This window comes from Octopus bimaculoides, chromosome 2, assembly GCF_046866305.1.
Source record: "Octopus bimaculoides isolate indiv1 chromosome 2, ASM4686630v1, whole genome shotgun sequence".
Taxonomy (NCBI): Eukaryota; Metazoa; Mollusca; class Cephalopoda; order Octopoda; family Octopodidae; genus Octopus; species Octopus bimaculoides.
This window is the reverse complement of record NC_142929.1, coordinates 109084791-109110456: the sequence shown is the minus strand read 5'-3', so window position 1 is coordinate 109110456 and position 25666 is coordinate 109084791. Positions and strand designations below refer to the sequence as shown.

Here is a 25666-nt window from a genome sequence, read left to right as displayed (position 1 = left end):
TTTCTTCCTAACCTTTTCTCTTCCACTTGGAGTTTCTATTACTCTCCCTTACTTCTCTTTCCCTACACTTTCTTCCTCCCTTTAAATTGTTCCATTCAATTCTTTTTATTCCTCTCTTGACCATCATTTCCTTTAATCATTATCTTTTTTAATATTTTGTTGCAAAAGATTTGAAAGCTATGATCAACCATTGATTTTTAACTAACTTTATTCCCTACATTCACAAAACCTAATTGTGGTGTGTTCATGTTTATAGTCACACTATAACCATCAACATTTTTCTCTATAACTGTATCAGTGTGCTTGCACACATACTCAGAATTATACACCCACAGAAACACATACAAATACACACACACTCATATACACACTCGCACACATTCATATACACACACACTCATACACACACACACACACACATTCATATACACACACACTCATACACACACACACACACACACACACACACACACACACTCACACACACGCACATACACACACACGTACATACTCACACATGCACATACACGCTCACACATGCACATACACACTCCCACACATGTACATGCACATGCACTCTCGCACACGGTCATGCACTCATACACGCTCACTCACTCATTTGAATACTCAATTTTTCTCTGTCGTTCTATTCTCTCTCTCTACCACAAACTCCACCTCAGAAATGTGACATGTTTCACCACTGAACTGGGCACACATGTACCACCACAAAAGAGCCGTTCCTCAAGCATTGCATGACCCCCCCCCCCCCCAACACAAGTACATATTAAAATATGCATGTGCACATACAAACACACACACTCTTTCTCTCACTCTCATACTCCCTCACAAAGACATCATCTCTCATAAGCAATCACTCTCACACATATATACACAGACATTCTCATACTCATTCATTCTCAATCTCTATCACATACACAATTCTCATACACCACTCTCTCTTTCTCTCTCTCTCTCTCTCTCTCTCTCTCTCTCTCTCTCTCTTTCTCTCTCTCTTTCTCTCTCTCTCATTCTCATACTCACACGCACAACTTGCAGTCTCTTCTCTGTACCATCCACTTGCTATAATAAAATCAATATTAATACTTAGACTGGTGATACTGCTTGTACTTGGCAGATTATGGTTCTTGCTACTCATCCATTTCTTAGCTTCCTATCAGACAGATTTCTCACTGCAGTTGGTTTAGGTTTTTAACCAACTATTTGAGATCTCCTGTTCATGTCATAATGAAACAAAATTAGTTGCCAATTTCTCTGTTTTTACTGCAGTGCTGTACATTGTTGTTGTTTGCCAAAATGTCAGCACCCTACCAAAATCTTTTTGAAGGTGAAAAGGCATGTCTATCACCCCTAGCTGCTTAAATCAATTCTAGTTTAGGAGTTTTGATCTCATATCTATCTAACTTTTTTTATATTATTATTTTTTGGAAAATATATCAGTCCCAACATCATAAATTTATTTTGGACATATTTATGTCAAAGACATAATCCTATCTGTTTGTTGCTGCTTGTAACTTCTTGGTGTATTTAGTTTTAGATTCAGTTGAAACCATTTTATATATATTCTTAATGTACATGGAAAAGACATGCATTTAGAACTTTTGATATATAAGAGGCTTTATCTTTGTATAACAAATAGTTATTAATAGTTGTAATGTTACCATCTTTATACTTTACTCATTTAGTTTTTTATTGAGTTGGTTATTTAAAGTAGATTTTATTTAATGCATGTAGAACCAGTAGTTTTAGTTGGAAATTATTTGTGTTTTCTTAGATAGTTTAAATACTTAAAAATCACATTGGTTTTGAATTAGCAGGTGATGCTTTTTGGTATGACATTATTGTGAAATTCTTCAGCATTATTCTGAACTTCCTTTATAGTACTTTCTTGGTAATGCTTATGGACATTCTACTGTCTTGCTAATGGACATGATGATTGATGATTTATTTGGTGATTTACAATTTCATCTCAGTTATTTGTCTTTCTGTTTATAATCTTTCTTCCATATTTTAGACTTGAAGAAGAAGAACAATCTAGACAAAAACTACAGATGGAAAAAATGGCAGTTGATCAAAAAGTGAAAAAACTTGAAGATGATGTGACAATTACTGCAGATTCGACAGGCAAGGTAACTATTCATGGTCTTGTTTTACTAATGAGTTCTTATTTTTTGTTTCTCTTGGCAAGATATGGAATAACATGAATAACGAAAGCAGTTTTTCTTTTCTTTTAAAAAGCCATTTAAAAATTGCAAAGGTAAGGACAAGCATCAAATATCAAACTGTTTTGTCATGATACAAAAACAAATCATTGTGTCAAGATAGGCAACCACCAGGTCTAGCTCCCTTACATGGAATATATATGCCTGTGAAAGATATGTAGTTGAGCCTGTTACTTTCTTTTCATGTCTGTTCTGTTCCCATTTGCTCCAGCAAGCATTAAGTTTACATAGGATAACCCAATACTAAGTTCTATTTTTGCTGCTGCTTCTTGACAGAGACTGGTGATTGTGGGCTGCATGAAACTATTACATATTTCATATTTGACCCCTACTTAATTGAGTAGAAGTTTGAGGGTGCTGGATATCAGCTTAATGGAGAATAACTTTTGGTTTTGCCCCAACACATGTATTTCATTATGCTAAAGAAAGTAAAATTTTCCTTAGTTTTGCTCTCTGCATTCTACAACATATAACTTTATTGCATTGTAATAAAGTATGATGGTTGATCTAAATCTAACTGGAAGTAAGTGTAGTATCACAATTGAAGAACTCTACTAAATGTTTGTTTGTATTTTAGCAGAGCTGCTTATAGGGAGCACAACATTGTCACAAACATTAACCACACCAGCTAGAAACTATTTATCTTACTATCATTTAGGGCACATTTCTGGTACATTTGGATTTGTACAACCAAACTTAAAAGAACTTTAATATTGACAGGATCAGAGATACTGATGCAAAAGGTTTAGTTAATCCATATAACTCCTTTCATTAACTAAAGTTTTCAAGCTCTTTGTATAGTTAATGTTGTGTACCAAGGGGATTTCAAGTGTTCTAGAAGAAATACTTCAACTAATTTTATTAAATGATTTGAGTCAGCCACTGTTACTGTAGTTAACTTTTATATGACTGATGAGCTTGTACAAGAATACTATGACTGATAGTGTTTAATACATTACACACACACACATACACCTGACATGTTTCACATGCCACAACATTCTCCATGGCCTAAAAATCCAAATGTTGAAGAGCATGCAATATACAGTATCTTCTCATCCCCACATTAAATCTAAGAGTTGCATAATATAGAATGGCATCCAACCTACTGAAATATTTCGCCTAAAGCATGTTTTTGATTGTTGAACATGTTTCTTTCATAAAAACTTCCAGGCGTTATTCAAACAAGTTTAGTTTCACCAATTCTGTATCTCTTAGAAAAAAAATGTTTCGTGTGGGGTGCAGTTCGTTGCAGTTGATAAAAACGTTGTCTTTGAATATGAAGCTTCCAGGAGAACTAACTTTGGCTTGGATACATGACTTGCAGTCTTCAATGTTAATGGAATAATCTTCCACAAAATGTCATTTGTGTTGGCCATAATTAATAATTTGATTACTTTAACAGTACTGAATATGCAAATGTGAATTGAGTACTCATCAATAATAGTGGACATAAAATTAATGAATACTCTAAAATGTTCATGATTCGTCTATCCGCTTCAAAAGCTAATCTTTCCAATAGCTGACTGATACATATTATTAACTTGGCAAAATAATGGTGAAATACTTTGGCATAATATAGGTCACTCTTTACAGAAACACACATACCTTCTTTACATATTTGAAAAATAAGCTATGGGCAAATTGCAAAATACCAGATATGCTCACCTCTGAGGCATTTGTTTGGAGAACAAATATTTCAGATTCATCAACTATTCTTAAGTGTAGCCTTGAAAATTTGATAAGTGTTTTTACTTCATCTGAATAATTTGGAATCCCCCTAGAACAATATGAGAACACACCCAGCAACCTTTAAAGCAATTTCTTTTGTTATTAATAGAAAAGTTCTCTAATACTTTTAACCTCCCCATATCTGGCTTTCGTTCTATGAGAAATTTTATAGTCCAGATAATGGATAGTTTGCATGTTATAAATTCACTTATCATTCACATTTAAAGTATGTTGATAATCTTTGGTAACCTTTTTAAATTAAAATTTTGGATGTTCCCCTATATTTGTCCCGCATACAGTAACATCATCCAAAATAAATGTATTTATATGATTTCATAGTAATTAGTAATTATGTTATCAATTATTCTTTAAAAAGCAGCTAGAGCATGGTTCAGTTTTGTAAAATATTAGGAGTTGATTATCATTGTGCAGCATGATAATCTTGTTTTAAGTCCAATCAATTAAATTTTTATTTTGAGATGTTATTTACTGAAGTTGAAATTAAATGTGATATACAACTGAATAAGAAATTTGATAAACAATTAGTGAATAATATTCCATCATTCTTAGTTTATTAGGATTTTTCACTATTTTACGTGATTGAAGAGCTGACACTTTAAGTATTGAGGTTAATGTTACAATTAAAACATTATGCACACATGACAAATTTTCATTTCACATCTGTAGATATTAGTCTCTTCAAAGATGTTTCTGATAGGAAACGTGTTTAACCTGGTTTTCTTTTTATTACTTTTCTGTTTCTAAACATTTTTACCTCCTCTTAAATTAAGATCTTTTGACTGACAATTGATGTGAACTTTTATGATTTGTTAAAACACCCACTAATATTTTATAAATTCATATTGTTATAAAGACTATTGGTGAATTTAAAAAAGAAATGTAGGTGATAGTTCTACGTAAGACAAAATGGCTGCTGTGGACCAAGTTCTAGCTAACATTAGTTAAAAGTTAACTGATAATATGTAAAGTAATATATTATTTCTCTACTAAAGTATTTCACAATTGTTCTCTGAATTCAATTTATAGCTATCCAAAGAGAAGAAATATTTGGAAGAAAGACTCCATGAACTGACTTCAAAATTGGTGGGTGAAGAAGATAAATTCAAACAAATAGGGAAACAGAAGATGAGAGCAGAATCTGCCATGAATGAAATGGAGACACAGTTACAGAAAGAAACACAGGTACATTTGTCATTTTTGCAATTCATTTAACTATGAAGTAAAATGTTTTCTCTCTCCTCTCACACATGTACGTGTGTGTGTGCGTATGTCTCTGTCTGTCTGTGGTACAGGAAGCAATTATGCCCACATACTCTGCAAACTGTGTAACACAGAATGCAATAATGAAAATCATTAAAACCTAATGCATGTGTAAGCATTCACAAATCAAGCTTAACTAAACTGATTTAGTTTAGTCATACTTGTTTATTTTAAAGCACCCTTTTTTGATTTTTTAATCAAATGAACAGTATACATTATCAAAAGTTAAATAATCCTTGGCAATGTGACCCTCCATCACCTTCATTCTCTGTCAGCATATTTACTAAAATAAATTCACCTTTATTTTCAGTGTCGGCAAGAACTGGAGAAACTGAAACGTAAGCTAGAAGCTGATTTAGCCGATCATCGTGAACAACTGAATGAAAAACGTTCTCAAGTGGAGGAAGTTCAGTCACAACTCTCTCGAAGAGAAGAAGAACTTCAGTTAGCACTGCAAAAGTAGGATCAATTAACAAACTCAATATTCTATTACAGTGCTTGACAGCAAATTTGCACGATGTCAAAAATACATATACTCTTCATTTTTATCAATATTAAATTAATAACATAAGTATAACTTTCAAATTGACTTGTGAGATTTAAGAGAAATAAAATAATGCAAGTTATGTTCAATATTTTATTGGACCACCTTTAGAATGAACAGCGGTTACTCTTCAAGTATCGATTCTAGATTTTGGCATATTTCCTTGATTTCACCATCTCTGTCCCACACTTTAAATAAGATTGAATGATTTTTTTTTGGTTTCATTCAAGATCATAGTAATTTTATGTACTTTTTGCATATGCTTCAGAGGTTGGATTTGATTTAAATCTGGTGAAAATGGAGGCCAATCAAGTAGTGTTACACTATTGATGAAAGGAATCTATTGAATGCTTGCTAACATGAACTGGTGCATCTTGCTGAAAAATGCCACCACAATTTGGAAACCAGTCATTTAATTGCGGCACAACACAACGTTCAATGATGTAATGTTCACTCTCAAGCTTTCCTTCAACAATATGATTACGTGTAGTATCCCCATAGTAAAAACATGCCCAGATCATTACTTGCACCAAATGATATGCTGTTTTTAAGAAATTGTCTGGTGTTAGTGAATAAACATCTACTAATTGCACAGAATTTATACAATCATCATTGTCTTATCACTAAAAATGACTGCTTTCTATTGTTCCACAATCCTGTTCTGGTGTTTTAAGTTCCCATTTATATTGTTTGGCTATATATTTTTTTAGTAAGAAGTGGACATTTTGGTGGCTTTAATGGCCTGAATGCTTGCTTCATACATTGCCTGCTATGCTATGTGTAAAAAGACATCACCTTTTGGTCCAGGATGGTTTTTAACATCAAATGAAGTATGTTGAAGGCTTTTGATTGAAATTTAACTCATATGAAGGCCACATTCATCAAATGCCTGGTTGTGACAACAATTTTCATATCGAATGTTTGCAGTTTCAATGTATCTTTTATTGGTTAATAATTTTTGTAACACTGCTTTGGTTCATTTCTATGTAGTTTGCAATCTGCTAACGCATCTTAAAGGTGTTTTCATGAAGAGCAATAATTTTGACGTTTCTCTTCACAGTTCCTTTTTCTGCTAATATTACCAAATTAAGTCTAAAAAGTAGATTTTGTACAATATATGTGATAAATATCTTTTTATTGTTTTTAAAAACAATTTTTACAGGCAATGAAAATATTTTTTCATGCCAACTTGCTGTCATACACTAGTTTTTCCATTGATTTACTGGTATCATTGTGGCCATGCTGGTGCCCTACTTTCAGAGGTTTAGTCAGTCATATTAATCCTAGTTATTATTGCAGATGGTACTTATTTTATTAATTTGTCATGATAGAAACATTGGTTTTTAGACAAATACAAACAGATGCTGCTCAAACACATAGATAGAGATTTTTAAAAATTTTATTCCAAGTGTTGAGAGATGATATACTCAGTGCCTATCTTAGATTGCCTCTGCACCAGCTGTTACAGTTTCAGATGACTTATTCAAACCTTATGAGGGTATATTTCAGGCAAAATTGCACTGAAAAGGAATCTATATGTCACAGTGATTTTTTTTTTTTTCTTAATGTTTTATCACAAAAAAGACATGTAAAGTGATATGGTATCACATTATTAAAAAATAAATGGAGGTAGCTTAAAAGCCGCACTCTGTATGGACTTATATTAAAACTTACTTTATTATAGTTTACAAATAACACTATACTTATTTAAGTAGATTTTGGCTAATTTGCAACCTTAAATACAGAAAAAAGTGACTAATTAGACAAACTTACAAATTAGCTGAACAGTTTTGTACAATAAATTTAAAAGATAAATGTAAAGAGTGATAAATTAGAAGAACTGGCATTCTTTGCTACAATATTTTAAGTATAAAGTTTCCTATTCTTTACTAGAATAACACCTTGTCCTATACTTTTACAGGTGTAATAACTTGTCCTGTACTTTCCAGGTTTATAATCTTAAGAATATGACTTTTCATGCTCCCATTTTTCCATGTAATTATCTATTTGGCTTAAAAGTCTTAAAGGGAGTACAGCAGCATGGTTGTAGTCCAATCACTGAAACAAATGGTTGCATGTACACAAGCACATGAAAAGAAAAAATATGTTTTTGATTTTTCAATTCAGCTGAAGTTTCGCATATCATAACCGATAGATGAATCTTATTGATTTTTGTCTATTTATTTCCCTTTTAACAGATCAGAAGATGAGAGTGTTTCACGAGCTATGCTCACAAAACAACAACGAGACTTACAAAGTCAGATTCAAGAACTCACAGAAGATTTGGACAGTGAAAAACAATCTCGAATGAAAGCTGAAAAACAAAAACGAGACCTCAATGAAGTAATTCAATTTTAAACGTTTTCTTATGTAACAATTATTGCATGATTTCTTAATTAAATACTACCCAGCATAATACTTTCAGGAAATAAGTTATTTATCATTCTCTAGTTGGAGAGAGCTGTAGCTCTAAACTCCTTTGAGATAACTATTTTGGAATCTATTAATTTTGAAATTATCACTTGGCATTACACACACACACACACACACACACACACACACACACACACACACACACACACACACACACACACACACACTGATTTGGTACGTATCAAATCTCTAAAATATAATATAGATTTAGCTGTACCTTCAATTTTTGTAAACTTTTTTTTTCTTCAAACTATGCAGGTTCTATTTATGAATATTTTCTTCACTACTCTGTTTTTCAGGAACTAGAAGCCTTGAAGTCTGAACTGGAAGATTCTCTTGATACCACAGCTGCTGTACAAGAACTTCGAAGCAAACGTGAATTGGAAGTTGACAATTTAAAAAAGAGCATAGAAGATATCCAGAAGGGATCTGACCAGCAGATGCATGACTTACGTCAAAAGTACACCAAACAGCTAGAGACTGTCAACGAAGAGCTTGATACAGTAAAGAAAGTAAGCAAGTTATTGTCATAGTTCCCTTCAGCTTTCTTCAAAAATGAAACTCTTGTGAAATTTGTATTAATGGAGAGAGCATCAAAAAGTTAATAAAAAAAAGAATTTTGTGATGAAACAAAAAATCATTATTAGTCAGTAGTTAATGTTGTGAAGCCTGCCTCACTTTGATAGTACACACTTTAATAGAAAATGTTTAGAAGTTTGATCATTTTGTAATAATTTTATTATAATACCCATTATCTCTCATTTTCGATCCAGTGTTTTAGTTGTCAGTGTGTATTTTTTTAATGTTACTTTGTCCTGTTTTTTTTTTGTATAGCATATCTCAGCTGATAGTATTTCTATTGATATTAGTCTGTGTTAGTAATCTCTTGTTTTTGTTGTCCATCTCAAATATCTAGCAAACAAATTATTGTTTGATGCTCTTGGCATAATTCTAATACAGCAATCTTTCTGCTTACTTTCTGTATTGAGAAAATCCCCTTATTAGAACTTATTTGAATCATCATAAACATTACTGCTACACTATTATTGACACTCATTGCATTAACAAAACCAGCACTATATATCCATGTTAAGTGTATTATCCTTTAAATCAGTGTCTGTTTACTCATGTACGATTATCACTGAAATTCACTTGAACCTACTACTCTAAAACTATTTCTATTTTGAAGTGTTTATCAGTAAGTAAACTTATAACAATAGAAATATAGCACAGTAGTAGTTAGTAGAATGGCTTGCTTGCTACCCAATACTTTACCAATTAAGTGCAAAGAGAAATCAATCTTTGGTCATTATTCAGTTTTTTAAACACGAAAAAGATTACACTGAAACTTTTCACTTACTTTTAACTAATTTGAATGCATATTCCATGTTAGGCAGAAAGTAAGGTTTACTAACTAAATAAATGTTACTGGATGTAATCTTTATTGATGTAGAGAGACCAAAGTAAAAAAATGCCAGAAAAGGAGTTTTGCTCTTTTTATGGTTGAAAGATATCTCTCTTAAAACCATTTTCTTTAATGATTTTTGCAAATATCTGAAGGTATTGAAAAATTCAATCTGATTAACTTGGTAGTAAAAAAAAAAATTAATACCAAATTCACCAAAAAAAAGTGGCATCACAATATAGCAGGAAATTGTTGCTAGCTCCAGCTCCAGCTCATATCTGAGCATTGGGTTCATCAGTTTCCATCCAGTCTCCTCTGCAGATATTTGTGCCAAATGTGACTTTGGAGTCCAAGCTGGTGGTGAAAGAGTTGTGGGCAGAATTTGCACAGGATGGTCAGTGCGGGTCGAGGATGTTGAAAAACACTCCTTTCTTCTCCTGCATTTTACCTCCTCATTCTGTTGTCTGTTCTGCTTGAAGGAGCTGGCTTCATTGTGGATAGCAGTCCTCCAGGCTGTCCTATCCATGACAATCTGTTTCCATGAGGATAGCTGGATGGTAGTTTGAGCCAGGGTCCATTTGAGCTGGTCTTTAAAACAGAATTTCAGACCCTCTCTGGGTCTTGTTCCAATTGCAAATTCTCCGCAGAGCATGATCCTTGGAGACAAGAGGGCTCCATACGCTAGACATGACCTGTCCAGCAGAGATGATGGTGAAGAATGGTGGCTTTGACGCTTGGTAATGAGGCACTGCAAAGAACCTCATTGTTGGTAATATGATCTTCCCATAGAATATTGAGGATCTGTCATAGCTTGGATTGCTGGAAGCATTCAAGGTGCTTGAAGTCACGGCAGTACAGTGTCCAAGTCTTACAAGCATAGAGAGAGAAGAGTTGACAGGACAATAGCACGGAAGACCATGATCTTTGTCCGGATGGTCAGTGCATGATTGAAGAATATGCATTGGCTGAGTCTACCGAAGCAGAGTGGGCTGCCCTGATCTGTTTCTCCGAGCCCTTTTCACATGTGGTCTTCAAAAGAATACTCCCAAGGTATGAGAAGTGTTCAACTTCTAGGGGTTGGGTGTTGATGCTAATGTTCATAGGTGGATTGTTCTGTGCTTCTCTAATTCCTCACTGGCATTCTGCTGATTCGCTGCCAATATGTGGTCACGAGCTAGAGGCTTCCAGCTTTCCAGACCTGCCTCCGGCGCCCGTGATACCATCAGCATTGGGTTTTTTTTTGGGTTTTTTTAGACTCAATGAGTAGAAAGATGAAGCCAGTTGCTGAGTAAATTGTTTGAGGTGATTGTGGCTGCACAATGGCCACGCGCACACACTTGGCCAGGAACTTCTCCACTGCGGCTCAAGAATTGAGATGTGCAGTCTCATTGAGGCTGGTTGCAGCGAGCTACCAGGGTCTATCTGCCTTTGTCATGCCTACCCACCAAGTGTTGTTCTCTTCTGCCGGAGTCACTCCATGGGGGCTTGAGATTGCCCTCCTCTGCTTGCTTTGCCGTTGAGATCTAGATGTTTGTGTTTGGTCGTGTTTAGTCTGGAACTTCATCCTCGACCTTGCTACCATGGGTGGCCCTACCAGTAGTCTAGGACTCCAGACACCATCGCTCTCGGAATCATTAGGGCACACAAGCTCTTCCACCATGGCAAGGGACAACCATCGGAAAAGAGCATGAAATATTACATTTATAGACCTATTGAACACATCAGAAAATTCATTAATTTTTTTTTTACTCCAATTCTATCATATTTGGCTAATGTGAGTCCACATTGTGTCATATATGGTCACATAGCTTGTAGTGGAACTTTCATGCAACCTTCAGTTTCTAATGGAAGAGAACTTTAAGTGTGAAAGATACCTTGGCTTCCAATGGTCAAGTTTTAAATCAGTCAATAAATGAATGTAGTTATTCTGGATACCACTGAATGAAATAGTAAATATGATGGGGAGGGGGAAAGAAGAGCCTAGGATTTAAATAACAACCAACACTTGGAATAGAATGGAAGTTAAATGATAGAGCAAATACTTAATCTAAAATTAAGATAATTTAGGTATTACTGACAGTCTTTATATCATTAAATTATACTTTGTAAAGTGTTGTAACAAAAAAATAATAAAATCTTTGTTTATATTACTAATAATATATTCTATTTTTTCAGACCAAAGCCAGTTTGGATAAAATGAAAGAATCCTTGCAGGCTGAAAATGCTGATCTTGCTAATGACTTAAAACAAATGCAACAAGCAAAGCAAGAGTCTGAGAGGAAACGAAAGCAAATTGAATCTCAGCTTCAAGAACAAAGCATGAAACTAGTAGATGTTGAGCGTTCCAAAACTGATTTAACTGATAAGTTGTCAAAGATGCAGGTAAATGTTATTCTTTACACAGCATGGGTTACAATAACTATGGTTCTGGTCTGTCTGTTTATTTGTTTACCTCTGATCAAGGACAAAGCATAGGAGTCTAGCTCTTGATGTCGCTCTTGCTTTACAGTTGAAAGTTGTTTTTTATTGTATGTTGGGGGTGGGGGAATAACTCTGAGACTGAGGGAAGTATCCTTGAACTTGGAAGCCTTGCCTGAATACTTACAACTGGGTGGGATCTATTAAGGATACTCATGATACTAAGTGGTAGTATTGTGAGTTAGAGCTAATCATGCAAAGCTTCCGGTCTGATGCTCTCATGTTACCAACTGTCCACTACCCTAGATTGGTAGTTTATTTATTGACCTCACAAAGATAAAAAGCAAAGTAGTCCTTGGCAGGATTAGGACTTATAATGCAAGACGCAGAATAAATAGCATGATGCATTTCATCCAATGCTCTAATAACTCAGCCAGTCTCTGCCTTAGTAGTATAATGGTCCTTTATATGTAAAAAGAATTGTGTGAACAGAACAATAACAGTAAAATGCATCTTGTCTGTACTAGAAATGAAAAAATATTAAGTAATAAGGAAATAAAGATAGTGGGAATGACAAGGAATTGATATATTGTAAGGTGAAATAAAAAGAGCATATGATAAAAATATACCATCTTAATACTACAAATGACTGAGCAATGATTAGATGGATATGATCTGGAAAAAGACATTCAATCAAAACAGTTGCTACTTATTTCATTTTTATATTTGATTCGCAAGATTCTTGAAATGTGTTGAAACATTTTGTTGTGTCTTGGGAGGTTTCATTATGCTAATAATAAATACATACACTCATGCTGGTTCTATTTCGCTATCTTTTTATTTATTTATCAGTTGGTCAACAATTTAACAATTAACTAATCAATTGTTTAGTGAATCAATCTGAATGATCTAATTAAACTATAAATTAGTTAATTGTTTGTATAGTTGACCTGGAAAACAGATGTTAAACGATGATGATGATGAAGTGAAATAGAACCAGTGTGTGTTTATTATTGTCATAATGACCTTTTTGAGATACAACAAAATGTTATATATCTAAGAATTCTGTCCAGACATTCCATACTTTAATCGGTCTGTCTCTTCTACACTGCAGCCTGTCTTTACATCAAACATTCTACACTGTGGACTGTCTGACTGTTCACTGTTATCTCCATTCATTAGACATGAGTATTATATTTCATTTGATATAATTTTGTCTTCATTCTAGTAAATAATTACTAATTCAATTTTATTTGTACAGACTGAATATGAACAAGCAATGACTTCACTTGAAGAATGTGATGGTTCAATGCTGGAACTGAATCGTAAAGTCAGCAATCTTCAGGCTGATCTTTCTACTACCAAGGTAATGATTTTGATATTGAAAAGTATTGTTTTTAATGTTCTGGTTCTTAAATTCGAAAAACATTGAAACTATAGTAAGTAATATTTGTAGTTTAGAAGGTTCACTTTTCAGTTTTCTCTATATATTATATGTATTTATCACTTTTTAATTAGTTTTTTTTTTTTTCGACAATACTACTGGTAGAATAGGTGATTGAGATATTGAGTAGAAGTGTTGATTGACAAATAGCAGCTACTTCCTAGTAAACTTCCTCTTATCTTGTACTCAAATAACCAGTTCTAAAGCAACCAGTGCCTAGAAAATAAATAAAAGAAAATATATTGTTAATTAGAGCCAAGAGAATTTGTGCTAAATTGTGTTAAATATTTGTCATTAAAAAAAAATGTTTCTGTACTTAAATTATACCTTTATTTCTTCCTATTTCCTTAATTTCTACTTTATTTAAATTATTAGTAATAATACTGATGTAGCATATGTAAAGTTTTGCTTAGTTTTGTAAGGTGCTTCTAATTTAAAAATTGAAGATCAGATATCTTGAAAGTCAGCTATCCAGCAGCTCTCTAGTCCCAGTGGTGCTGGATAGGAGGGAGTTTACTAATATTATTAACTAGCATGCTCTAATTTCAAACCTTTTTCCTTTATCATAATTGTCGCTGAATCCGTCCTCATAAATATGGAGAATAGTTTTCATTGAAAATTTCAACTATAAATTTTATCAAAATCTGTTTTAATTTGTGGTTTGGTTATAACTTGTTTGCTTGATAGAATTAAAAATATTGATATATTGTAATTTTATGTATATTGGTCAGGGTTATTTTAATTAGATCCAAATGAAGACATTTGTTTCAATAACAATCCACTCTACAGAAGGACACATCTCTGTTAGTATTTAGGGAGTTACAGTTAGTCACTACAAGTATGTCTAGTAAATTCTTTTTTAATCTGTAGCTATTAATTATATCAGTCTATGCTTTGCCACTGTAAACATACTTTCTCTTTCATGACAATTAAGAATATTCAATATTTCTTTCACAGGAAGGTCTTGATGAAGAAAACCGTCTCAAAATGCAAGCTTTAATGGAATTGCGTACTATTACTGATGAGAGAGATTCAATTAAAGATAAATTAGAAGAGGAGGAAGAAAACAAGAACTTACTTCAAAAACAACTTGAGAAGAACCAAGCTACGGTATGTTGTTACCATGTCTCAGGAGTACAGTATTATGAAATTTTGCAATTTATAGTGCCTAGTCCGTGTTTGACACATCTTTATTTTGTTAATATTCATTTATATATATATATGTTCATATAATGATATCTACCAAATGTATTGGTAAGATACAACATGTAATCGTTATCAAAATAGCAAAAATTCGTCCACAAAGGTCTATAGTAAACTCCTTGTGAATCGATCTCCTTGGTTATAATCAAAAATTTAAATAACAGCTTTGATGCTGATATCCATATATATTAAAGTTTATTACCTATGTAAACATTTCTGTATAAGGTCAAATTCAACTCTTAATTCAAGTTAAATAAGTAAATTTCCTTACACATCCTCAGGGTAAAAAGGTTAGTACCAAAAAAAATTTATAATCTCTAAGGCTGATCCATATTCAAAATTTAATATATATGGATATCAGCGTCAAAGCTCTTATTTAAATTTTTGTTATATACACACGCAATGATATGAAGTGGTTTGTTCTAAGTGGGTTATTTTATTCAAAAAGATTAGGTTGTCTGGCCAAAACTATCAATACTTCTTTGTTTTATTATAGTAGATTTATGCATGATAATGTTAAATTTTTTTTTTTTTTAGATGGTAGAACTGAAGAAAAAAACTGAGGAAGCTGAGAGTAATCGGGATTCTGCTGAAGAAGAACTAAAAAAGGCTCTAAGACTCATAGAACAATTACGACAACAAATTGCTGATCTTCAGGAACAAATTTCACGGCTAGAAAAAGCAAAGAAAAAGTTGTCTGAAGAGGTTTGTAATAGTTTTATCATACTGTTTGTAACTTTATAAGTCCAGTTCATAGGACTGTGCTAAATTCTTACAGGATAAGTTTATTAGATTAAACTGAATCCTGTATATTAATACTGGATATTATTTATCCCAGAGGGAAAAAAATATAATGTTAACACTTGTAGGTTTTTAACTCGAATCTAAGGTATGAAAGTGAATACTTTAACATTCTACTGTTTCCCCATCTCTTTTATCCTTTTAACTGAACACTGACAATAATTAAACATTTAAAGTTTTTCTCCCAGAAATTTCCAAGAAATTGTTTTATAATATGAAATGGAAATTTTTTATGTAATTTGGATAATTTACTGTAGTGTGTGCTTTCCTAACCATCTAATAACTTCAGCATAAAGTAGGAATTGAGCCTGTGGTAAGGAGCTTGTTTACCAACCACATGGTTCCGGGTTCAGTCCCACTGCATGGCACCTTGGGCAAGTGTCTTCTACTATAGCTTTAAATGTTTGTAACAAGGTTTGCACTCTTGAATACTAAAATCTCACAGCCCTTTATGACACTCTACAAAAAAAAAAAAAAAAAGAAAACTATCCTTGATTCCTCATAAAGTTCTGATATTTGATGTCCAATAGTAAAACTGAAGTGCCATGGATCATAAAAATGCTTTCATTCTATCTATGTTGATAGAATTTAATCTACCTCCAGAATCAGCTCTTTCATCTCGTTCATCATTTAATGTCCATGTTATAGGCTGTCATAGCTTCGACAGTTTGACAGGATCCATTGGGTCCAAAGGCTGCATTGTGCTCCAGTGTCTATTTAGCCATGGTGTCTATGGCTAGATGTTCTTCCTAACCACTTACAACATGTACTGGGTGCTTTTTTCTGTTTTGGGACACCAGCACTAGTAAGATCCCATGCAGCTTGCAAGGCTATCACTCCTGAGGAGTAGAGTGCTTTATGTTAGGAGAAGAAGGATTAAACTATGAGAGAAGGGGCCAGAGCTGAAAATATATACGAGTTATATACTGATAATTATTTTACTGTGTTCACTCATGTAAGCATAGCAAAATGTATATTAAAACAGAGATAGTAATGAGGATAATGCATGTCTACAGCTAGGCATTTTGTCCTTACTGACCCTCCATTTCCTATTCTTCTTGTTACCTTCTCTCTATAGCACCCTCTTCATAGTCTCTACCTTTGCATTCTCTTACTCCTGGCCATTTTAATGACCCCCATCAGTTGCCTCCCCACCTCTCTCTCATTACATATGCCCCCTATATTACCTGCCATCACATCCTCATCAACATCCATCATTCCCATCTAATTGCTATCTTGACTATCCAGCATACATGGATGCTCTCTCTTACCAGCTAACTTTACCCCTTCCCTTCTTCTAGCTACCACTTATGCACCTCCAGGTCCCCTACCACTGATTATCATTTATTAGTCACAATATACATATGGTCGATATTAAGAACCAAACTGACTTTTAATAGGAAATGTTTTCTCTTCACATTTTTAGAATGAGGATTTCCGAGTTGAGTTGGACCAACAAATCGCTCAAGTTAACGAACTCACTAGGAAACAAGCCAAATTTGACCAGAAAATGGCAGAGGAGAAAGCAGTTTCAGAACGGTATGTTATTCCTGTTCATTTTCTTTTGAAGTTACATTTACTTAGTGTAGATACTTCCTCCTTGTTTTTACTGTATCTCTAATTGATATGTTACTTAGATTATTTTAGAAGCCTTTTTGTTTTGTTGAACCACAAGCTTATTGATATTGTTACGTTCAAGATTTAAAGAAAAACGAACGCACAGATTAAAGTTAAAATGCTACTTGGAAATTTACTACAATAACACTTAATAAGGTACAAAATATGCAATATACGATACAAATGTTATTCCACACGGAAATGATAATTATTAATATTGCTGGCTTGTTTTGAATGTCCACACTATAATATTTCCAGAAAAGGACATAAAGTGAATAGAATATACACAAATAATCACCAGTAACAATCCAGCCGATGCTCAATATTCATTCACTATTGATGAATCCAACCTCTTCTGATATCAGATCAGCACTCTCCTCATTTCAAGTGTTCTCTCCTGTTTTCCCCATCCGCTATTTTAAAGGCTATTTTCTTTTTTCTCATGGCACAGACTATACGATTTCTTTTGAAAAGGACTTTTTTTTCCTCTTTTTGAACGCACGGAACGTTTGCATCACACGAACATTAGAACAAAATGTTTTTTTTTTCGTTCATATCAACATATATATATATATTTGCAGATTGAGTGCTGAAAATGAAAAGGCACAACGAGAAATTAATGAGAAGTCCACGAAGATTATGAATCTTGTAAAAGAACTTGAAGAAGAACGTGATAAATATGAAGAGCTTGAGAAGAAATGGAAGAAGTCACAGAATGAGCTTGATGGCCTTGTCTCTTCTGTTGATTCTGATAAAAGAAATGTAAGTAAAGACATTTTTATGTAGAGGTTAAAAATAGTTTTTTCTTTTATTTATATAAATATATACAAAGTATATGAAGAGTTTAGCTAAATGGTTTGCTTTTCATTTAATTTATCACACAGCTGTCCTCATCCATACGTAACACATGACCATATCAGCACAGTCGTCTCTATTGCACACCACATTTGATGCTTCTTATGCTCAACTTTTCTCTCGGGGTGCTTACACTCTGTCGTGTATGCACACTGACATTATACATCCAGCGGATCATACTAGCTTCATTTCTTTCAAGCCTGCGCATGCCCTCAGCAGTCATGGCCCGTGTTTCACTGCTGTGTAGCGTGGCAGTTCACTCACATGCATCATACAGTCTACCTTTCATCCTGAGCGAGAGGGTCTTAGTTGCCAGCAGGGGTAGGAGCTCTCTGAACTTTGCCCAGGCTAGAACCATGTGGTTGAGAAGCAAACTTCTTACCGCATAGCCACGTATGGGTTCAAAGCTTTATAATTTACTCAACCATACTGATACAATAAACTGGTGAAAGTCTCACTGTATTTCTTTTAATCTGTTTTTTTCCATGCTGGTAGGGGTCAGATAAGATTTCTTAAGGCAGTATATTGTAGCTGGATGTCTTCCTTGACACCAACCTTTATTTGTTTTCAAGTAAGGTCCTTTATTCAGTGTTTATTTATGTCCAACACTGCTGGATATTTTAATTATGGGGACATAAGCAGCATCACTGCTGCTTCAGCAGTGTCAATGCAAAGACAAGCAAGCACGTGTGTGTGTGTGTGAAGCTATAATGGGAGACACTTGTGTAGCACAATGGGTTGAACTCAAAACCATGCAGTTGCAAGGTGAACTTCTTAACATTGCTATGCTACGTATATATCTGGTTATGTGGTTACATACATACATATATATTTGTATATCTATCTATATACACTTATTCTCAGCTCCATGCCAATGAGATTTTTACTTTTGTTTGTATATGAAGGTTCTTGATTTGGAACGTCTAAAGAAACAACTGGAGATTCAGGTCTCTGAACAGCTTGCTCAAATAGAAGAACTTGAGGATGACCTACAGACCATGGAAGACTGCAAACTCAGAGCAGAAGTAACGATGCAAGCTGAGATAGCGAAATTGCAGAAAGAATTAAGTGGGCGTGATGAAAATGCTGATGAGATTAAGAGGGGACTTCAAAGACAGGTGAGTTCTTGTTTCAGTAATCAGATGTACTTTTACTATTATTGTAGCACAAGATCTTGTTGCTAAACTATTGCACTGACTTGAAGCTCTTTGAATCAAATTTTACCTTCATCCATCAAATATAATGGAATTTCTAGCAGTATAAGCACTTGCTTCAATGTATCTTGCAAACATAAATATTTAACCCTTTAACATTCAGACATTACGCTTGCCAAATTTAATTCTTTTTTTACTTCTTGTTGTTTTGAATTAATCTTACATTATGTTGTAACTTCTAGATTTCTGTGATTGTTTATTTTTTAGAATGACATGACAAGGTAGATGTGAGAGGCTGGATTCTGGCCAGTTTGAACATAAAACAGATAGAATAGCTGGATATAAGTGATTTAAATGCTAAAGGGTTAAATATGGAGGCAATTTTGTTATATGAAATATTTATTATTTACAAATTTTAAAGAATATATTTATATTAAAATTTTTTAATTAAGCATCATAGGTGAATAAAATTTCTTGTGTTTATTTTATTAAGAAATTAGAATCATTAAAATCTTTGAAACTTTTGTTCCTGTATTGAACCACCATTGAAACCCGTATGCAAATGAGCGTATCTTCCATATGTTATTCTCCATTAATTTTGTAGTATTTGAGACTTTTAATTTTTCATTCTGTGTAGTTGAAAGAATTAGAAGCTGAAATTGAAGATGCAAGAAACCAAAAGACAACATCTATTCAAAGTAGGAAAAAACTGGAACAAGATCTTGCTCAGCTGACTGAGCAGATAATTGCTCTTACTAAACAAAAAGAAGATGCTGTGAAACAAGCTAGAAAAGCTAATGCCCAAATGAAAGAGTACCAACGGGAGGCTGAAGAGGCTCGTGCTGCCCAACATGATGCCAGTGCAGCATTCAAGGACATGAAAAAGAAAGTCAAGTCCTTGGAAGATGAACTGGTTGTGTTGCAAGAAGATCTTGCCACTGCAGAGCGAGCAAGAAAGAATGCGGAAGCTGAACGTGATGAACTCCAAGAAGAGATTGCAAGTGGATCAGTTAGCAAGTGAGTACAAAATAATAATAATAATAATAATAATATAATAATAATAATGATAGTAATAATACATTTAACACCTAAGTACTTGTGTGGCTAAGACACCTTTTCCCCAACCCTGTGGTTTCAGGTTCAGTCTCACTGTGCAGCACCATGGGCTAGTGTCTTCTATTATAGCTCTGGTCCAAAAAAGACCTTGTGACTAGATTTGGTAGACAGAAACAGAAAGAAGCTCATTATATGTGTATGTTTTGAATGTACTTATGTCTAGACATTTTGTGATGGATGTAAATGAGCATCATTGTTGTACAAGTGTGGTTCGTTTCCAGTTTCCATGAAAAACATGTCTCACCATGGAGAAAATATTACCTTACTTGGAAACAGGTGAGGATTGGTGATGGGAAAGCATGCTGTTTTAGAAAAATCTACCTTGACAAATTGTCTGATTGATCAAGCATGGAAAGTGGACATTAAATGATGATGATAATGATAAGCATACTTGCCATCAGATTAATGACACAGGTATGCTGATTATGTAAGAAAGACAAACAAATTAATGTCAGTTTTGAAATTAACTCAAATTTTTTACTTAGTATGTCAAATAAGGATTTTCAAATACCATCTTCATTAAATACTGCTCATTCTTTTCCATCAAATTTTTTAAAAATTCTATTTTAATGGTTATGACAAATTCCTTTTGCCATTTATAGGTCTTCATTGAGTGATGAGAAAAGACGACTTGAATTAAGGATTACTGAACTGGAAGATCAACTTGATGAAGAACAGAATAACGGTGAAATACTTGTTGATAAAAATAAGAAATTAAATGCTCAGGTTTGTTGAAGTCAGATTCACTCTGTTTATTCCTTTGTGGGGTTTGGCATTAAATTATTTAATATTTATACTATGAGCATCTTAGAGAAGAAACCTTGTGGTTTAATTAATGCTCACCATTTTGAAATGTTGAACTTATTTAATACTCTGTTACTGTTAAATAAGAATTTATGCATTATCGTGCATTCTTGACACTGAATGGGATTTTATATTTTTTTAAAGAATTTGAGCTGAATACATAAGGCCCTTTTTTTCTCTGCATAATAACTATACATTTGTCATCTATTCTTACATGAATTTTCTCTCCTCTCTCCAAAACAGTTTGAACAAATGCTTACTGATCTGAATGCAGAAAAATCAACTTCACAGCATTTGGATAACCAACGCATGGCTTTAGAACGTCAAAATAAAGACCTTAAGACTAAGGTACAAGAATTAGAAAACCAAGCTAAAATGAAGCAGCGAGCTATGATTACTGCTTTGGAAGGGAAAATTGCTAATCTTGAGGATCAATTGGACCAAGACAACAAGTAAGAATTTTTGCTCACCCTTTAGTTTATGTTACCATAAAGAAAACTTTATATTTTACTCTTTCTCTCTCTCTTGTTATTTCTGTATCAGATATGTTATTTCTTATTTCTTTACTGCCCACAAGGGGCTACACATAGAGGGGACAAACAAGGACAGACAAACGAATTAAGTCGATTATATCGACCCCAGTGTGTGTAACTGGTACTTATTTAATCGACCCTGAAAGGATGAACAGCAAAGTCGGCTTTGACAGAATTCGAACTCAGAATGTAACAGCAGACGAAATACCGCTAAGCATTTCACGTGTTGCGTTAATGTTTCTGCCAGCTCACTGCCTTTGATATGTTATTTCAGATTAACTGTGGATAGAAAATTTAATCTAAGTCTTTTACACCCGTTACATTCACTTAGGATTCAATCTAAAGCGATTTGACAGTAGTTTCATCTGTTTGTCTTCATTGCACCCTATTCCTTTGAAGGTTTTGGAGGAAGATTTCTCAGACACAATATCCAGAAGGTTATATCAGAAGTAACTGTCAGTAAATGTTCCAGTTCAATCCCTAAGCATGACCAACTGAAGCTATGAATATTATCCAACTATCTCACATGTGGTTCTCCCCATAAATGTCCTGCTAGTAGCCCTTGTCCATAAAATGTAACTTACAATTCTTTCTTCAAACATTCTAACCACAAGTAGTGACTCAACTTAGAGTAACTTCTTGATCTAGCTGTGTGCCCTATCAAATAAAATTATTCCAGCAATTCTATGGAATTCCATTTTAGCCACTTGTGGTCAACCATCAAAACAGTAATTGATATAGAACCAATTTTTGTCAGTCACCTTCTCATTTCTTTATATTAAAGAGAAATTATAATTTGAGATAACTAAGAAAAGCACAAAATATTTAAACACTAGCAGAATACAAAGTTTATAAATGTTCAAAGGTATCTATTACTATAGGTACTTCACTAAAACTACTGTGAAATTAGCATGCCAGACAAGATGCTTAGTGGCATTTCTTCTGGTTTTACATTCCGAGTTCAAATTCTGCCGAGGTTGATTTTGCCTTTTCATCCTTTCAGGGTCAATAAAATGAGTACCAGTTGAGCATTGGGTTGATGTAATCACCTAGCCCCCTCCGCCAAAATTTCAGGCTTGTGCCTATAGTAGAATGGATTATTACTACTGTGAAAAGAATTGTTCTTTTCATTCAAGTCATTACTTGGCCCATTCAATAACTATCTAAGATCAAGCACAAAAATGCTACTGTTTGCAAGAAAAAAGGCATATAAAAGAAATGATAAATAACGCTATATAACATGCAGTTGTAATTATTATAAAATTATTATGATTTATTTTGGTTTGTTTCTATAAATAATTTGTTTCCATTTAGGGTTTTATGAGCCTCAACAAATTGGGAAAATAACTTTTGAAAAAAGTCTTAGTTTTATCAATATGTTTAACTACACTTTTTATGTGAAATAAACACAAATATAATTTTTTTTTAAATATTTAAGTATCAATATTATTTAGATGACAAGCTGATAAATTTTACTAGAAGCATGTTGATTAAAAGTTACTAAAAATTATGGCTGTATGGCCAGAAAAAAAGCAATTGAAAATAAAAAGTAAGAGGTATTTCATCATCATCATTTAACATCCATGTTCCATGCTGACATGAGCTGTACAGTTTGACACAGTTTGATAATAGGTATAAGGGTAACTTAGATACTGGTTGTATAAAAGGAATGCAACTTCAGTATAGTACTAAATAGTTATCACTTCAGAATGAACATTCTTCAGGTGTTGGAGTTTTTTTTGTTTTTTTTGTCTTTTCTTACTAGAAGTTTTTATGCTTTGTTTTTACCAGGGAGAAGAACAGTGCTCTCCGCAGTAACAGGAAACTGGACAAAAAAGTCAAGGAATTAATGCTTCAAGCTGAAGAAGAAAGAAGACATGCTGATCAGTACAAAGAACAGGTCAGTATCATTGTTTTGTTTTTTGTTAATGTTTAAACTGTAATAATGGAGTAGAAACTACTGTAGATGGAAATGTGATGAAAAGAATGTCTGCAATTGGAAACTCAGATCATTGATTTGTTTCTATAAGCTCTGGTTGTATTTTATGTGTTAGCATGATTCTTTCTCTTAAAATATATTTATGGAAGTCTTGTATTGTCTAATTGCAAACTACTAAATCTAAATCAAAACTCTGGCACTAAATACACATAAAGAGTTAGGGCAGTAGACACAGTGGAAACATTTATTTTTATGTGGTTTAATAAAACCAACTTTAATGTGGAATGCTTAGACGTAGAAATGACATTAAATTGTAAAAAGAAATTGCATCAGCAAAGAGTGAAAAAGATATTTGCCTGGAGAAATATAGAAGAATAAATCTAAATAAAAATGAAGTTGGAAGCAGATGTAACTGTCTTGAAAATTATACTGACAGACCAAAGCATTACCAGAAATAGAGGCCATTGATAATTTACTTTTTATGCTCTCATTAATAGATGGATAAATCAAGTGCTCGTGTAAAAGCATTAAAAAGACAGTTGGATGAAGCAGAAGAAGAGATCACTCGGTTGAACACTCAACGACGTAAATTACAACGAGATCTTGATGAACAGATGGAGCAGAACCAACTTGTGTCTCGAGAAATTAGCAACAGAAGGCAATTGCGGTAAGTGAAACTGTTGCCAAAATTTTAAAATTTATCACAAAAGTTCATTCAAGCATCCATTTTTATTTTTTTAATTTTATTTTTCCCCTTTAGTGTTTTGTAGACAATTTATTGTGGGATTATTTTTATATATATTTCAGGCCTCCTGGTCGAACATCTCGAACTATTATATCTACTGTGCGATCAAGTGAAGCTGGTGAGAAGGAAGAATCTGATGAAGAATTAGAACAAACAGCAGAAAAATGATTGACTTTGAATACTGTTTGTTGATAAATTTGGCCAATGTGCTGGCTACTTTGGGACAGGGCTGAATAGTCTATCCAACTTTAGCTTGCAGTCTTAATTTCCTGATGACAACCTTCACCCGATCTGTACAACCAGCAATAAATGGAAAAGTTATTTTCCATAGATATAATATAAATAAATAAATAAAATGAAAACATTTGCCCAACCATCCCGTTCCTGCTTTTGTAAAACATTTATCAATAATTACAATTTTCTATTTTTTTATTATTATTTTAGGTATTCCTTTTTTGCCCCAATCCCCCCTCCTTCAACTTTGTGATATTGCAAGCAGCCCTGTTCCCTGCATGGTGCTGGTAAAGAATATCGCCTTTTATAGTTCTCAATTTAATTATCTTTTAACTTTGAGCCCATAACATTTTCTCTTAGGTTAGTTGCTACTTTTGTTTTCTACTGTGGCCATCTGGTGCCAGAAACTGTAAATACATTGAACAAAGGGAGACAATATTTTTCTTCCCATGTTTTCTTTCCCTCCCCCTTTTAATTTTTATATATTTGTGTGTTGTGTATGTGTGTATATATACATATATATAAATGTATATACTTATATATAAAATCATACACACACAGGGTTTTTTTTTCTGCATCATTTAAATAAAATTATGCTTGAAGGAGGGGACTATCCAACCCTTTGTGGCTTTTCCTTCTATGCTTGTTGGAGGGAAGAAAAAGAAAATATTTTTCTATCCCATTTCAAAAAATGGAAAGATAATCCAGACAAAAATCTCCATTTGGTGACTGGATCCTCTGAATGATAATTTGGTTAAGCTGTTTCTTTGATGATACCTTCTCATTGGGCTTGCTATCCAGGTGAGACCCGTTCTGTCATTCCTAGCTAACAAGATTATTGAACTGAAAGTATATTTGTATTCCTTGTGAAAGCTTTCTATGAATAAACACTGGAACTTGTATTTGTAATTTTCATTCACTTTTAATACCAATTGTATGTAACACTTTTCTCTCAAATATTTACAATTACTGAATGTTTGGATTGCTAATCAATTTATCAATTTTTTTTTTAAAATGTTTTAAAAAAAATTTTTTGTCATCCATTACTAAAGTTGCAATGAAGCTTATCAAAATTTCTATGGTATTAAGCAAATGATATCTTCCTGCCTTGAAAGGATACCATTCTAGTGCAGTTAGCTTCAACTCAAAGCATGATTGCATGAAGCTTA

General features: G+C 33.5%; 1 protein-coding gene across 1 annotated transcript in view; it reads left to right on the top strand.

Annotated features, from left to right (window-relative positions):
- Positions 1-25399, top strand: part of LOC106880451 (uncharacterized) — a 126266-nt gene extending 100867 nt beyond the window's left edge. Inside the window, exons 23-40 of the mRNA XM_052978580.2 lie at positions 2033-2147; positions 5019-5174; positions 5563-5711; positions 7995-8139; positions 8529-8741; positions 11810-12016; positions 13314-13418; positions 14454-14606; positions 15237-15404; positions 16927-17039; positions 17699-17879; positions 18878-19090; positions 19764-20143; positions 20845-20968; positions 21290-21498; positions 23371-23479; positions 24016-24185; positions 24326-25399. Coding sequence (XP_052834540.2) covers positions 2033-2147; positions 5019-5174; positions 5563-5711; positions 7995-8139; positions 8529-8741; positions 11810-12016; positions 13314-13418; positions 14454-14606; positions 15237-15404; positions 16927-17039; positions 17699-17879; positions 18878-19090; positions 19764-20143; positions 20845-20968; positions 21290-21498; positions 23371-23479; positions 24016-24185; positions 24326-24431 — 3016 coding nt within the window. The 3' untranslated portion in view covers positions 24432-25399. The remainder of the gene's footprint in view (positions 1-2032; positions 2148-5018; positions 5175-5562; positions 5712-7994; positions 8140-8528; positions 8742-11809; positions 12017-13313; positions 13419-14453; positions 14607-15236; positions 15405-16926; positions 17040-17698; positions 17880-18877; positions 19091-19763; positions 20144-20844; positions 20969-21289; positions 21499-23370; positions 23480-24015; positions 24186-24325) is intronic.
- The last annotated feature ends 267 nt before the right edge of the window (positions 25400-25666 follow it).